The sequence below is a fragment of the Miniopterus schreibersii genome (assembly GCF_964146895.1).
Source record: "Miniopterus schreibersii genome assembly, chromosome: 2".
NCBI lineage: Eukaryota > Metazoa > Chordata > Mammalia > Chiroptera > Miniopteridae > Miniopterus > Miniopterus schreibersii.
In genome coordinates this window covers 159534246-159549174 of record NC_138102.1, presented here as the reverse complement: position 1 = coordinate 159549174, position 14929 = coordinate 159534246, and the positions used below count along the sequence as shown (strand labels likewise).

Here is a 14929-nt window from a genome sequence, read left to right as displayed (position 1 = left end):
TGATGTTCTTTATCAGACTTAAGATGAGTTCAGTTTAAGTCACGTGAATTATTGAGATTTATTTTTAAAAGTCACAGTATTGGTTTTTAAGACCATTTCTTTTAAGATGATTTAAGTAGAGAGTTTTTCTCTGATTTAGTTTCGTTGCTCTATGTAACAGCTTATAAACTAAGTAACAATATATCTATATTTTCATAGGTCCACAAATGTAAATTATTGGGAATCAAAGTAATTTTCCTATTTTTCAGCACATATTATAAAGTTTAATGCTACAATTTAAGAAATTGTATGTTGTTTACACCACGTGTCATATATGAGAATGTTTGATTAAGAAAAAGAAAAAAATACTTAAAGCTATCCAAATGCAATACCTCATACATCTTTTGAGTTACAGCTTTTGCCACAACTGAGGCTCTGTCTGGATTTCATTATTTTCCCTGGGATTTCCAAATTTTTCTTCTAAGGAAAGATAAATTATAGATAGTCTCATGAAGTTGCCTTGGTGAGTTTGACTGAGGTTTAATAATTTTCTAGGGAAAATAGCCTTAAATGAGTTCTTTGATGAGGCATTGCGTAAAAGGAATCTGAATAAATAGGGAAACAAAAATACTAGCATGATCCACTCTAAGAACAACAGGTAAGGAGCTAGAAATAATAAATGAGACTTATTTTTTAAATGACTTTTACTCACCCAAATTAGTAGAAATAATACACAAGATAGTTTAATTAACTGAAATAAAGGTTTATAGTCACATTCAGTCTACTCAGAGATTTGAGTTTCACCTGAAGTTAAAGTTGATAGAGTTAATAAATTAAAGCCATAATGCCTTGTTTAATATTTCACAAGAAAACTGCACTTGGTTTTGCTGCTCAAAACTTACAAGCTTTGTTTTATTGAGGTAAAACTGGTTAATAACATTATATAAGTTTCAAGTGTACAACATTGTAATTTGATATCTATAGGGTTCCCAAAAATGTATGCACACTTTGAATGATTATAAAGTCAGTGTTTATTAACATACAGTTCATTTTCAAAATTTAAAAAAATCTACAGAAATGAATAATTTTTCATCAATGCCTGTTTTCAGACTGATGACCATTATGGCCCAGGCACTGCTGAGAATGGGAGCAATGGAATCAATCGCAAACATCAAGAATCATTCCGTTCAGTATTTGTGGTCTCTTAGTTCATCAACAGTTGCCGGTTTTATACTGTAAACTTTATCTTTTATGTATTTCCATAAAAGATTCTAGTGGATAAATTTTCTTTGCTCAAAGCTTAGCCTGGCTTCACCCATTATTTCAAATCAGTTAAACCTGAAAGGAGTGAAAATTAAGTGAGTTATCAGCTGTTAAAATGTATATACATTTTGGGGGCCACTCCCCATGTCCCAAAAATGCATACACACTTTGAATAATTATAAAGGCAGTGTTTGTACCTCAATTGCATTTTCAAACTTCTGGTAGCATTTTAGGATGAATTTCCTTTGTTCTAAACTTAGTCTGGCTGAAAAGAAACATCAGTTGAGCTATAGGCTGTTAACATGTGTATACATGTTTTGGGGACACCCTGTATAATATACTCTTGTGTGCTCACACCAATAGTCTAGTTTCCTTCCATTACCGTATATTTGATCCCCTTTATCCAGTTTGCTGTCCTCCCACCCCTCTGCCCTCTGGTAACTACCATTCTGTTGTTTGTATCTGTAAGTTTGTTTTATTTTGTTAGTTCATTTGTTACTTTTTTGTTTTATAATCCACGTATGAGTGAAATTGTATGTTTTTTGTCTCTTTCTATCCTACTCATTTCACTGAGCATAGTATCCTCAAGATCCATCCATGTTGTTGTAAATGGCAATATTATATCTTTTTTATGGCTGAGTAGTTAGTTTATTATATATGTTTACCCATTTTTATTGTGGTTATTTTAGAAACATTTACATGGATTTGGGTTTTTTTGTTTGTTAGTTTTGTTTTGTTTGCTTGTTTTTTCAGACCTCTCACTTGCTTTGGAAATTTGGCCATATTTCCAATAGATGGCACCCCTGAATATGCAAGTCTTTTTCCACATTGAACAGACTCTCATGTAGCTTTTCCCTCAGCTGATCTTTTCAAGCATTTGTTATTGGTGATTCGTTGTCTTTTGCTATTTTTTCTATGGCTCAGGAAGATTTCTCATTTCTGCATGCCTCTCTTCACCACGGTGACCTAGTAATGTTAAAATTTGGGTTTTCCAATTGTTACGCAGAAAATAAATCTGAATCTGATTCAGTAGACTCACTAGACTTTCTAGTCATGTACATGTGTTACATGTTACTCTGAGTAATGATGCATGAAGTTTTGTTTTACTTGTAAATTTGATCAAATTTTGTAAATTGTGTTGGCATAGTCAAAGAATGTATTTGTCCCATTGTCACTTAATAAAATATTACCATATATGTAATGAGAATTATATTTTTCTTGAAGAATTAGAATTCAATAATACCAGAAAATATTATGTAATTATTAACAGTGATAGAAATAATAGCTAACATTCAATGAGTCATTGCTATGTACTAGGTACTATATACTAAACCTTCTTTATACAATGACTCATTTAATACAACGAAACCCCACATAAATTAGGTGCTATTATTATCTATATCCTAGAGATATGGAAGCTAAAGCAAAGTGACATTAAGTAAATTGTCCAAGGTTCTGTATCTAGTAAGACTGAATATCATGTCAGAGGTGGGATTTGAACCACTCAATCCGGTCTCTAGAGCCCACATGTTGAACTACTATGCTACACCTTTATTAATGACTCAGAAGGTACTTCAGGATCCTGTGGTGCCTCTGGGTTGGCAAGCTCAACATTTGTTATGTTTGCATAGAGCATGGAGCTAGATATACAGTGGGTACCCAATAAATAGTTGTTAAAATAATGTTTGAATGAATATTGAGCAGGTGAATGCAAGAATAAATAATGTGTACTATGATATGTGCTAACAGAGAATTTAATATAACTATACATCTGACATGTAATATTCTATACATTTTGAGTTTATTGCATAGCCAACATTTCAAAATATCATGAATTTATTGTATTTACATAGGATTTTCAGATAAATCAACTTCTTCTTTTACTCAAAAGTTGTTTTTTAAAAGGAGGTGGAGACTAGAGAGTGAAAAATGAATTTTTGAGAAGTAAATCCATCATGTTAACTATCATGACTTTCATGAACACAAATCAAATCTCATGTCTTTTTCTTCTTCAGCACATCATCTGTATACTGCATCGTGAGCTCACCACCCAAAGTCAAGTAACCTTCCGCCACCATTTATCCCCCCTTTGCCCTCTTCTACCTCCCCCTACCCCCCTTTCCCTCTGGCAATCATCTGTGTGTTTTGGGGTTGTTTTGCTTATGCCCTTCACCTTTTTCACTCACCCTCCAACCCCCTCCCCTCATAGCTGTCAGTCTGTTTTCTGTATCTGTGAGTCTGTTTCTATTTTGTTTGTTACTTTATTTTGTTCATTGGATTCCACATATAAGAGAAATCATATGGTACTTATCTTTCTCTGACTGGCTTATTTCACTTAACATAATCCATGTTTAACCACTGGCTAGTTATGTTATAACTTCACCTCTTTTAATTCATTTCTATATCCATAAAATAGTGATCATATGACTCTATTTTTTGATAATGATGAAAGAAAATAATGTATAAGAAAAGCATCTAGAAAACTGTAAAAAATGTTTCTTAAAATGTGTTCCATGGAAAACTGTTCATCTCTTTTGAAACAAAACGTTTTATAGTCAAATACTTTTGGAAATATTTAGTTGAATTAAGATCCTTTGCTTTAGGACGCCCCCAGATTTTAACAATGCTAATATGTGGGACTATCCAAGAAGTAATTATAGTATGCAGAATTTTACAAGCTTATTTTGCTCTATTACCATTTTTTTTATAAAGTATCTCAGCATGTTTCGGCACAAGACGGATGTGATTGCGTTATTAGTAGTACCAATAAAAGTACAAAAATTCTATGTAATCAAGATAGTCAAGATATATTAAGTAAAAATAATGGAAGCCTTATAGCATCAGTGGCCACATATAGGTTTAGGGTGGTGATTGTCATTATGATAACAGGGACAGAAATAGAATTATGGAAACATTCTAAATCAGAATGTGGGAACATCATTATCTGAAATAGAAACAGAACTTGCAGTAGAGTCTGGGATTTCAAATTACAGCATATTTGGATTTCTCTTCTAATTCCCTAATATTTATAAAATTTTTACTGGCTGCTGGGTTGCAACTCTAAGAGTCAGGATCAGGGGTTTGTTCTCTGCCCAGTGGATGGAATTTAGGTAGTTATCACCAACTGCGAAAGGAAAATGTACCCTTTAATTTCAGCCTTTCAGTGCTTTACTGTTTTCAGGCTCTTAATGCTTTCCAAGGAGGGTCAATTCTAAAGAATCTTTTATTTTCTGCCAATTTGTCTGAAGATTCAAGATGAGGAGAATGGGAGAAAGCGAAATTTTTCTGGGAATGATAAAAAGATATTTGGATTCTGGCAAAGGTCCTCAAGGCATTAAAGGCTGGGATCAGTCAGCTGAAAGACTCACTTCCTTGCCCCACCCCAAGAGTAAAGGGCAAGAGGTGGTGATGGCTGCCAAAAAAATAAACAAAAAACAACAACAAAAAATCTTTATAATACCCTTGGAGATCTCTGATGGATATTTTTGTGGCTTTTCGTGGTATTCTGTGTAATATGACCATGTCCTGCTTCCCCATGAAGTTTTCAGTAGCATCCCGTCATTTGACGTTACTGCAGAGTGAAATGGGTCTGGGGTGTGGTGTGGTGAAGCGACGATGGTGGATGTGGGCTGTGGCTGAGAACTGAGGCTGCTGCTGATACCTTTGGTTTCCCCAAAGGAAGCATGTGGAGTCCCCCAGTTTGTAAATTTAATTATTAAGGAGGTTCAGTCTTTTTTAGTACCATTTGTATTAGGCCTTCCTAGGCCCCAAACCCCACGTAGAACCCAGGAGGGTTGGGTGACAATGTGTGGGAGCCTCAGGGATTCTGTTAACACCTTTGGGCTAAGGCCTGAGCCAAATGCAGACTTGCAGTGCCTGTTTTCTGCAGAGGGCAATGTAGTCTTGGCCTTCTTGCTCCGTGGGCAATGAGGAAAAGGGAAACTACACCGAGGATTAAGAGCAGTTTTCCTGCAAGGAGCTGAACTGGCCTAAGCTGTCAGTCACAGGTCTTTCCAGGCCAGGAGACTGTCACTCGGTGAGCCCTGTGGGCAGGGAAGCGAGCAGTCCAAGCCCATCTTTCCACATGGAATTCTGGAGAGAGAAAACGTAAGTAGTAAAGACGTTTAAAAAAAAAAGTGTATGCCAAGGGAAGAATCCAAAGGGAGCATGCCAGGGGCAAAGGAGCTTTAATTTGCTTATCAAATTAGAAGTTCCATGCCTAGCATAGTAAATAGGGTTAAAAGAGATGCATTTTATGACTTTGAAAAACAAAACACATGTAAAGGGCCAGCAGATCTATGCTGTGAACTCTGACTAATCTAAGGGGTGTGGTACGTGCTCCCCAAATTCTTGTTGTATTGAATGAAATCGAGTAAGAGTTTGAGGAAGGGAGAATCCCCGGTCCATTTGTTTTTCTCTGGTGAATGTACTTTGTAATTTTTAATTAATAGAGCTAATGATTAACTTTTGGACAATTTTATATCAGTGAAAGGGAATAAATACGAAATATATATCTATGGCTAAAAAGACCCAACCCTGTTAAAAATTTTGGCTTAAAGTAACTAAAATGTACTATTCCTCTGCCCATCTCAAGGTCTTTGAAGCTTCCGTTTGCTCAGCCCAACATGCCTGTTCCCCAGATACCTGTGTGTCTGGCCCTCTCACTTCATACAGTTCTCTGCTAAAATATCACATTTTCAGAAAGGACTTCCCTGATCTACTTGTATACATTAGTTCCCTTCCCAGCCCTTACCTGCCATTACCCTACCCCAGACTTCTTTAGAGCTCTATCATCATCTGGCCCATCATATGTTTGTTTGTTTGTTTGTTTGTTTGATCTCCCTGCACTAGAATTGCAAGAGCCAGGAGGCTCGGGATGAATCTTGGTTTGTTCACTGACGTAGGTAGGTTGTACATAGAACCGTTTCTTGAACAGAGTAGGCATATGATAAATGTTTATTTAGTGAGGATGGGATGACATAAGAAGAAGGGGTTGTGTGATAACTTCTACATCTTTATGTGTATTTTTATACATTTTCAAAAATATGTTTTAGTAATTTTTGGGTTGTGTGATAACTTTTACACCTTTATATGCATTTCTATGCATTTCCAAAGAATGTTTTAGTAATTTTTAACAAGTGAAATAGAAGAATGTAGTTTTTCTGAGAATAATGGGAGGAAAAGAGTGGTGACTGTCACTCGGCACCATTACCCTTTTTCATATCTGAAGCCTTTTGCTTTTTTGAGTACATGCAAAGAATCATTTTCTACTAGTCATGGTTCCCCTGCAGCTTTCATCCATAATAGCTAGGGTGAATTTTTTCTTCCAAGATGCCCCTAAAAAGGCATTGATTTTTATATAAACAAACAAAAAACAAGAGAAGAAACTAGTAGAGGGAAAAACTATATAAACAAGGAAGGAAAATAATTTACCTACAGGAATATATTTTCAACTATCTTCATTTTCTCATGCTCTCATTAAAAATATCTCTGCTTGGGTGGAACCGTTTTGTTTCCATGCTGACTTCTCCTTTGCTTCTCCTGTGAACTTTTTAAATTTTGCGTCTGGCAGCAGCTCTGTTTTCCTTGGCACTCAGTGCTGTGTAACATACTGTTAGCTGAAGGCTGTGATGTAGAAATTTATTATTAAAAATAAAAGTGAGAGAGAGAAGAATTTATTCCATAAGGATGAAAATGACTCAGTGTCAAGGAAGTTAGGGTTTTCCAAATGCTTTATGTAACGGATTGTGTTTCTTTTCAAGGACGTATACTTGTTTCCTACGAACAAATATAAGGGTCTTCGTTTTGCCTCTCCCGATATTAATAGGGGCTGAGGAAGGAGGAAAGATACTGGTTTTTGGTTGTTGTTTTTTTTAAGAGAATTTCTTCATCAGATGACAAGATTTTGTTTGCCATGTGAGGGCATGACCTTGGTGACCTATCCATCCCCAGACCTTCTGGTAAGATGCTTATTAGAATGTTGTGGCCCAGAGGAGTAATCACAGTGAAATAGCCAAGAGAGTATCTTTTATAGATGGTGAGAGACAAATGTGGTTTTTTCCTTCCTCAGTCAAGCAGCCATGTGCTTTTTGTCAACCAGAATATATTTCAGTTTTCTACTTTTTTATTCATTTTTCTAGTCTCAGTCTCAGTCCCCTCCCCTGTGTTTCACATTTCCAGCACCTTTATATAAGTAATCTTAAAATCATGTATTCCTCCTCCAAAACCAGTATTGTATCATGTTAATAAACGTCGTCCCTTTTCCCAGAACTGCCTAGATATCATGCTGCTACTTGTTGATCTTGAAAGCTTAGTCCAGATGAACTCAGTTGCAAAAAGAAAATAATAATTCCACAATTTCAACCTCTGTTTCTCATTGGCCACGACCCATTTCTGTCTTTTATCTAATCCCATGAAAATGTCAGATGATTACTTTGGTCATCTGCAATTCAATACTAATCCTACCTGTTTGATTCAAAGGATGTTTTGACTTTCTCATTAATATAACATCAACATCAGTTTGCGCTTAATTCTGAAATTCATGGGCTTCATCGTGCAATCTCTCGTTTTTACTATTTATTATAACCAAACAATTCTTTTCATTTGTCTTCATCATTAGTCAAGAGAGTGGGGTTAGGGAGATGCCTCTGTAGGTCCTAAAACGTTTAGCCCTGTGGTTCTTCTTTAACAGGAAGATGTACCAGTTGCCAAGTGCTTCATTTTAATGTAAATATCTGTAATAATAAATGAGCCAGGCAGTTTAATCACACTATGGGTGTTTTTCTTTTCTGGTACAGCGTTTTCTTGCATTTATTTTTTGATTGTGGTAACATAGCATAGAATTTACCATCTTAACCATGTTTTTCATTTAATCAAAAGTATATGTGTGTGTGTGTGTTTGTGTATATATATATATATAATATTACATTCAATATCATTTTGTATTAGTTCGTGTATTTTTTTTCTTTTTTAAGGACTATTAAAAACATTCTGCTTATTTTAGTCTTTGGTTCATGATCTGAGGACAGTGCTCTTATGGCAGCAAAATAAATTCTATAAGCAAGTAGGATAAATATTCATATGCTACATGTGCTAATATGAAGCTCATCCTCACTTCCCCACTCTCCACCCAGCACCCCATCTGTGCCAGGTATGGAGAGGTATAGGGACCCGACATCCTATCCAGCACCCCACCACCACCACCACCTTTCTCTGCATTTAAAAAACAAATTACAAAAAATAGTATAACCAGTCACATAACACCAACTGAAATAATTAATGCTGATTTTTGGCTCAGATTATTTTAATTCAAAGTAGAGTTTTACTGGTAAAACCCTGGTATGATTTCCTCAAGTGCAAAGGGAAAAATATTCTGTTGATTTCCATTGGACAAGAACATTCTGGTATCGCATTTATCATTTCAAAGTTCATTCCTGTTTAGATTATATTTTACTTAGCATGCAGATTTCTACAACTTTTCATTACTTTGAAGAAAGCAGTAATAGTATACATTTAAAAATATCACATGCTTGGTCAACTCAGAGCATTAAAATATAATATAAATATGATATTAAAATATACTGCTATAATAGAATAGAGTTTCTTTACCCTAAATCTCTCTCATTCATCTCTTGTATAATTCTGGGAAATAACTATCTCTGATACATAAATTTTGGCCAATTTAACTGTTTTATACTTCAAAGGAAAAAGTCAGATTTAGATTAAATTTTTGGAGGTTTATTTTATAAGTTCTGGTTTGTAAATTAACAAATTTATCTTGTAGCAAGTGATGATCATTTTGAATGTTTTTGTTCTTTGACTAAAAATCATCATCTATAAGATAGTTAATGGCAGAGGGGAGAGAATTCCACACTTTTCCGATTTTAGTTCTGATCCTGGCTAAATGTTTGCCTTCTTGATTTACTACTGATCATCATCAAATATTCTCTTAAAGCAGTATATTGTGGATTACAATTCGTGTTTGTGAGATTTATTTACCTCTTTTTATTGTGATGCTCATACACAGTAGAATTTACCAAGTTACCTTGTTAGTTTAAACTCATTCACAATGAGAATGATAGTCATAACAGACTTTTAGAAAGTATTCTCTTCAGAAGATTAAACAGTGAGGGAAAAGAAATGGTAAGACTTATGCTTAAAAATCATTTTTGCTCTAACAGCCTAGTGCTCAAGTTTACCATCTCTTTAAAGTTTGCAAGACAAGCATCTCCTCTCCCTATTATTAATGAAAGATAACCCAAGGCCTCAATGAGGCAGATGACTGAAATGTGTCAAGAATTATTTTTGATAGCTCTGGTGAACAACTAAGTGTCCTAATTTATATGTTTCTAAATCAGACTATTTCACTAGTTGACTAGTGTCTGCTAACTTTATTACAATCAACTTTAAATTAGTATTAATTAATATTTACTAGCAGGTATAATACCAATAAATCCAGAATTATTTTTTTAAAAAAGCATTAAATAGCAACACTGTGAACATTCAATTTTATGTGATGATTATCTGGGCTAATTTACCCAAAATTATGTGCTAGCTAAACTATAATTAAATTATTGTTTTAACTTCCAAGGCTTACAGTAATTGACTATGTCTTACCAAAAATGAGAAATTTAAAATTACTATGTTACATTTTTCACCATGAGTGTTCCTCATGTAATTTTTTGAAAAGGTCCTGAAAGCCAAATTTTAATTAATATACATATGTTATGTATATTTGACATATATATATATATATATATATAATTGAGATATATATGTGTGTGTGTGTTTGTTTTCTATACTATAATTTATTGGATAGTTTCCCTTTTGCTAGATAACACTGTGATAACACATTGTAATTACTGGAGTTTTACATATGATTTACTGGTACAAAGGACATGAATTTTAAAGAGTATGTAATATGTATTAAAATTGCTATTACATTTTTATATATGAAATATATATATGTAGTGTGTATCTATGTGTTTATGTGTGTGTGTATTTTTTGCCAAGTGCTAGCAATATATATGTCACTTGTCTCATTAAATCCTCACCAATATTCAACATTATTAATTTGCTAATTTAATAGGAAATAGTAGTTTTTTGTTACTTATACTGAATTTTTTACTTCCATTCAAATTAAATTTTTGCATAAGTCTACTGACTATTGATATTTATTCTGTAAATTGTCATCTGAAAATTCCCTGTTATCACTAGGATTTTGTTTCTTTGAATTTGGTAGCGCTCTTAATATACTGAAGATATATTATTTGTTTACTGCAGGTATTTTGCCAATGTGGCATTTGTGCTAACATTCAAAGGTTTTATGTAGTTAGATTGATTGATCCTCTGTGTTTTTATTATTATTATTATTATTATTATTATTATTATTATTAAGTTAGAAAATCTATTTACACTCTAAGGTAAGATATGCCTGGATTTTATTCTATTTCATACTGATAGTTTCATCTTTCTAAAATTTAAATCTTTTTATTTCCCTAGAATTTTTTTTGTGTATACGATAAGGTTCAGCCCCAAAACTCTCTTTCTCTCCTTTCATTTGTTGAATAGTGCAGAAAATGCTCACTGATTTTTGAATTTTCTTTTTCACATTTTGTTGCTACACATCCTTGAGTTCACTTCAAAAATGAAATGTTGACTGCATCTCATTCATTTATATTTTGAGTCTTTAGTCATTATTCCATAATTCGGTTAAATATTATAATATCTTTTAACAACCACTATGGTATTTTTATCTCTCCTAATATTTTTCTGATTCTTATAAGTTTATTCTCTCAGATAAAATTAGGTTATTGTTTTTTTAATTTTCTTGAAAAGTACAATTAGCTTTTGATTGAAATTGAGGTAAACCTGTAAATTTGGGTAGAACTGAGCACTTAAAATTTTTATAGAATTCAGTCTTCTTCACCAGGAGCGTTGTATGACCATCAGCAAAGCTTTGTATGTTGTTACCAAGCATTTCTTAATAATGTTCTAAGGTATATTATTTTCTGTTGCTTTGCGAACAGTTGTTTTTTTGTCATCACATCTGCTGGAGTCGTGCTGTTACATGGAGAAAATAGTGTGCATAAATGTGTTGTATAGCCTGTTTTATTAGCATGCTGGATTAGCAGTGGCAGGAGCACTCGTGCGTAGTGAGTGTACTGGACAACTGAGTAACATTTTATTCCTCTCAGTCCATATTTTGTATTTTCTTAATGTTCCTCTAGTTAAATGTTATTTTCAATAAGTAAATATGCCAGGTAAGCAGAGTAGCTCAGGGCTATTACAACAATGGGAATAGCTTCGTAATGTTTTGTAGTCTCTATTTTATGAAAATCTGCATGGTGACTTTGGGGCTTCTTTCACATTAAAAAATTTTGCTCTGTAGAACACTCTTATTTCTGTGATATTATCAAAACAGAGCTAAGAATTATTGAAATATTTTGGCCTTCTGGTTTTTTACCATTTATGACAATAGATTAAGCTACACTAGTGGATTTCTTTGGCATATTTTCCTAATAAACTAGGAGCTTAATGATATGCAGATGAAGCTTAACACGGATTAGCATCTATCCAGGATGTTCCTGACGATGAACTATAAAACTATACATTAGCAAACTCTTTTTGTCACACAGTGATATCAAAATATCTTCAAAACTACCAGCAATTGAAACATTACCTATTAAACCAGAAGTTTATTTCTTCATGTGCGTTCAATTTATTCATGATGGCTATTTAATACATTACTATGAAAACGTACATTTCAAAATCCTAATTCTTTAAAAGAAAGAGTAAAAATATTTGCCGTGTAAAATAAGTCTCATTTCATTTACTGTAATTATTCTATTCTCTTACAGCTCATGGGGCATTCAGAATGGGATCACAAGCGAGGGCCAAGAGGATCACAGGTAAGTTTTGTTTGTTTTTTCCTTTCCTTTTTTGCATTTGGTTTCTAACACTTTGAGCCGTGAGATTTCTAAGACTCAAAAAAATAATAAGAAGTAGAGAGAGGAAGAGGCAATATAATCATGCCATTTGTTTTTACTTAAGTTAGCTATAATTAAAGCCTGCTTTCAAGTCCCAGAGGCAGAAGCCAGTGTATCCCTCCTAAGAGCTTCCTGGTGTCCCAGATTGGCTGCGTTTCTCTGAATGCAGATTTTATACTCAGCTTGTCTCTGCCCAACACATTTTGATCAGCGACTCACTCTCTTGATTTTATTCACTTCCTTTGATAATTTTTCTATGTATTTTCTTTTCTCTATCTTCCTGTGTTTGGTTAAATATTTTGAAATATAATCAGACTAAACCCTGAACTAATTACAGATTTTGTCTCTAAATTAACTGTCTTCGTCTTAGGGAAACAGAAAGATGAAAGGACCTATTATTTTGAAAAGAAACAAATTCTGAACCTTTCTATATTACCAGACTGTTTTCATTGTCTTACTTTATGTCTTAGGCAAGGAGAAAAGCTTCCATGACGCATTCATGCTTTTTAATGACCTAATTAGACAATGTGGATTTGTTTTGCTTCCATAATTACTTTGCCTGACAGAATAAAGGCTGAGTTTTTACCCTCAGAAAATTATCTCTCCTCCCAGGATATTTTGTGAAGAAATATAAAAATAATTTATCCCATAGCAGCCTGTGTTTACCTGGCGATAAACATGCCAAAGGAAAATTAAATAGGTGGGACATTTTTACCTCTGCTGCTCACATTTTGCACTTACTGCGAAGAAATACGGTTTAAAAAGAGTTGAATGTGCAGTGCTGTCCATGAAAGTTCATTGTGGAATGTGAGATTCTCCCAAGTGTTTTACAGCGCTGACGTGGGCCTGTGCTGACATTACGTTTGCGTGGTTAACTTTTTAATTTAGGTCCCTGGGAAAAGAAAACCAAGTCAGTCGGTTGTTTCGCGTTGATACTTGAATAGCTGTCATTTTACTTTTGTTCATTATCAGTTTAGATTATCCAAAAGAATTTGTGACTTGCTTTTTCCTACCCCTCACTTCTCCTTTTTCTCTGGCAGCAACTCTGTGTCCATATCAGTAATATTTTAAATCAGAATTTGTGGAAAAGTCATTAATGAAATGATGACATTAATGTATGTTAGATGTTTTGTGATTCTAAACCAATAGAAAGTAAAGATGAGCACTGGCCTGCGTGGCTAAGTCATTAGAGTGTCGGCCTGTGCACCAAAGGGTCTCGAATTTGATTTCCGGTCAAGGGCATATACCTGGGTTGCAGGTTCGATCCCCACCCAGGCCGGAGTGTGTGCAGGAGGCAACCAATTGCTGTTACACAATCCCTCACACATTGACGCTTCTCTCTCTCCCTCCTCCTTCCTTCCCTTCTACTCTCTCTAAAAATTAATGGAAAAAATGTCCTTCGGTGAGGATTAACAATAACAACAGCAAAAAGTAAAGATGAGCACAAATAAGAAATTCCATGGTTTCTGATTACTGCCACTAAAGACATTCCATATTCAAACATGCCAAGTAACTTGCTGAGGGCATGTCCCTTCAAAGTAATGTAGTGTTACATTAAAAAATCGTTGTTTAAAATATGTAATATTTACTCCTGTTATGATTTATTGGAATATAATTTATCTTCAGCTTTGGACTGGTCTCTCTCTCAATATAAGTCAGAAAAAAAAATTTTTATAAAAGTACAACATTATTTATGATAACTTTAAACATAAAAATCCCAGAATGAATTTTTTTTTCAATTTAGTGTATTGCACATAGTTATAAAACTTCAGAATTCTACATACACACTCAAAATAAATAACATTTGATGATATTTGAAAGATTGAGGTGATTCTAAACAGCAAACGCATTGAAACATTCTTGCATGAATGACCATAATCAGCATCAAGGTCTTCCTTAGGCCTTTCAACTAGCTAAATAAGTATTCTAAATGTAGCACACCAAGGTAAAAAGCAAAACACACACCAAAAAATAAAAACAATAACAACTACAACAAAAAGCTTTTGGGGGGAAATGTCAGATTAAAAAATTAAGCATTAAGTAATAACCTCTTATCTAATTTTAATTCCTATTGGGACAAAAAGACATTGTGTGTATGTTTTATATCACTGATTCTTCTTTATCTTGCTATTATTTCCTTGGACTATAAGATGCCTTTCAGTCGTCATTCAAAAGGAATTTCAGACAAACTGCACTTGAACACAGATCTCTTAATATTTTGTTAATATCCCAAGGCCTTGCTCAAATTCCATCTCAGTTTAGTTTCAGTGAAGATAGATTTTAAGTACTGACTATGTATAGGTCTAACATTGAAGAAAAACTGACTGACAAGGTTACTGCTTTCCAAGAGCTCACAAGTTATGGTTGGAAACAGAGCAATATTTAAATACGGGGTGGGGCAAAAGTAGGTTTACAGTTGTGAGTCTGTGAAACAGTTTTTTCTTGTGATATTTATTAATTATTATATTCTTTTCCATACAAACAACTATAAACCTACTTTTTCCGCACCCTGTATATAATTTGCATATAATTCAGACTGGTAGATGTAATATTCAATATATAAACAAAGAGTGATAGAGGTTTAGGTTGGACAGAGTATTTATCCCTAGTAGAACGGAAGTCCTTCTTAGAGTTGCTGGTATCTGAGGTGAGCCTGCAAGGGTGGGTAAGGTTTTAGAAGCTCAAAAAGAGGGAAAGGT

The 14929-nt window shown here is 34.0% G+C and overlaps 1 protein-coding gene across 2 annotated transcripts in view; it reads left to right on the top strand.

Annotated features, from left to right (window-relative positions):
- PDE3A (phosphodiesterase 3A) overlaps positions 1-14929 on the top strand; it is a 262353-nt gene that overhangs the window by 150887 nt on the left and 96537 nt on the right. For both annotated transcript variants that reach the window (XM_081127317.1, XM_081127318.1), the window contains exon 2: positions 12102-12152. In XM_081127317.1, coding sequence (XP_080983443.1) covers positions 12102-12152 — 51 coding nt within the window. The remainder of the gene's footprint in view (positions 1-12101; positions 12153-14929) is intronic.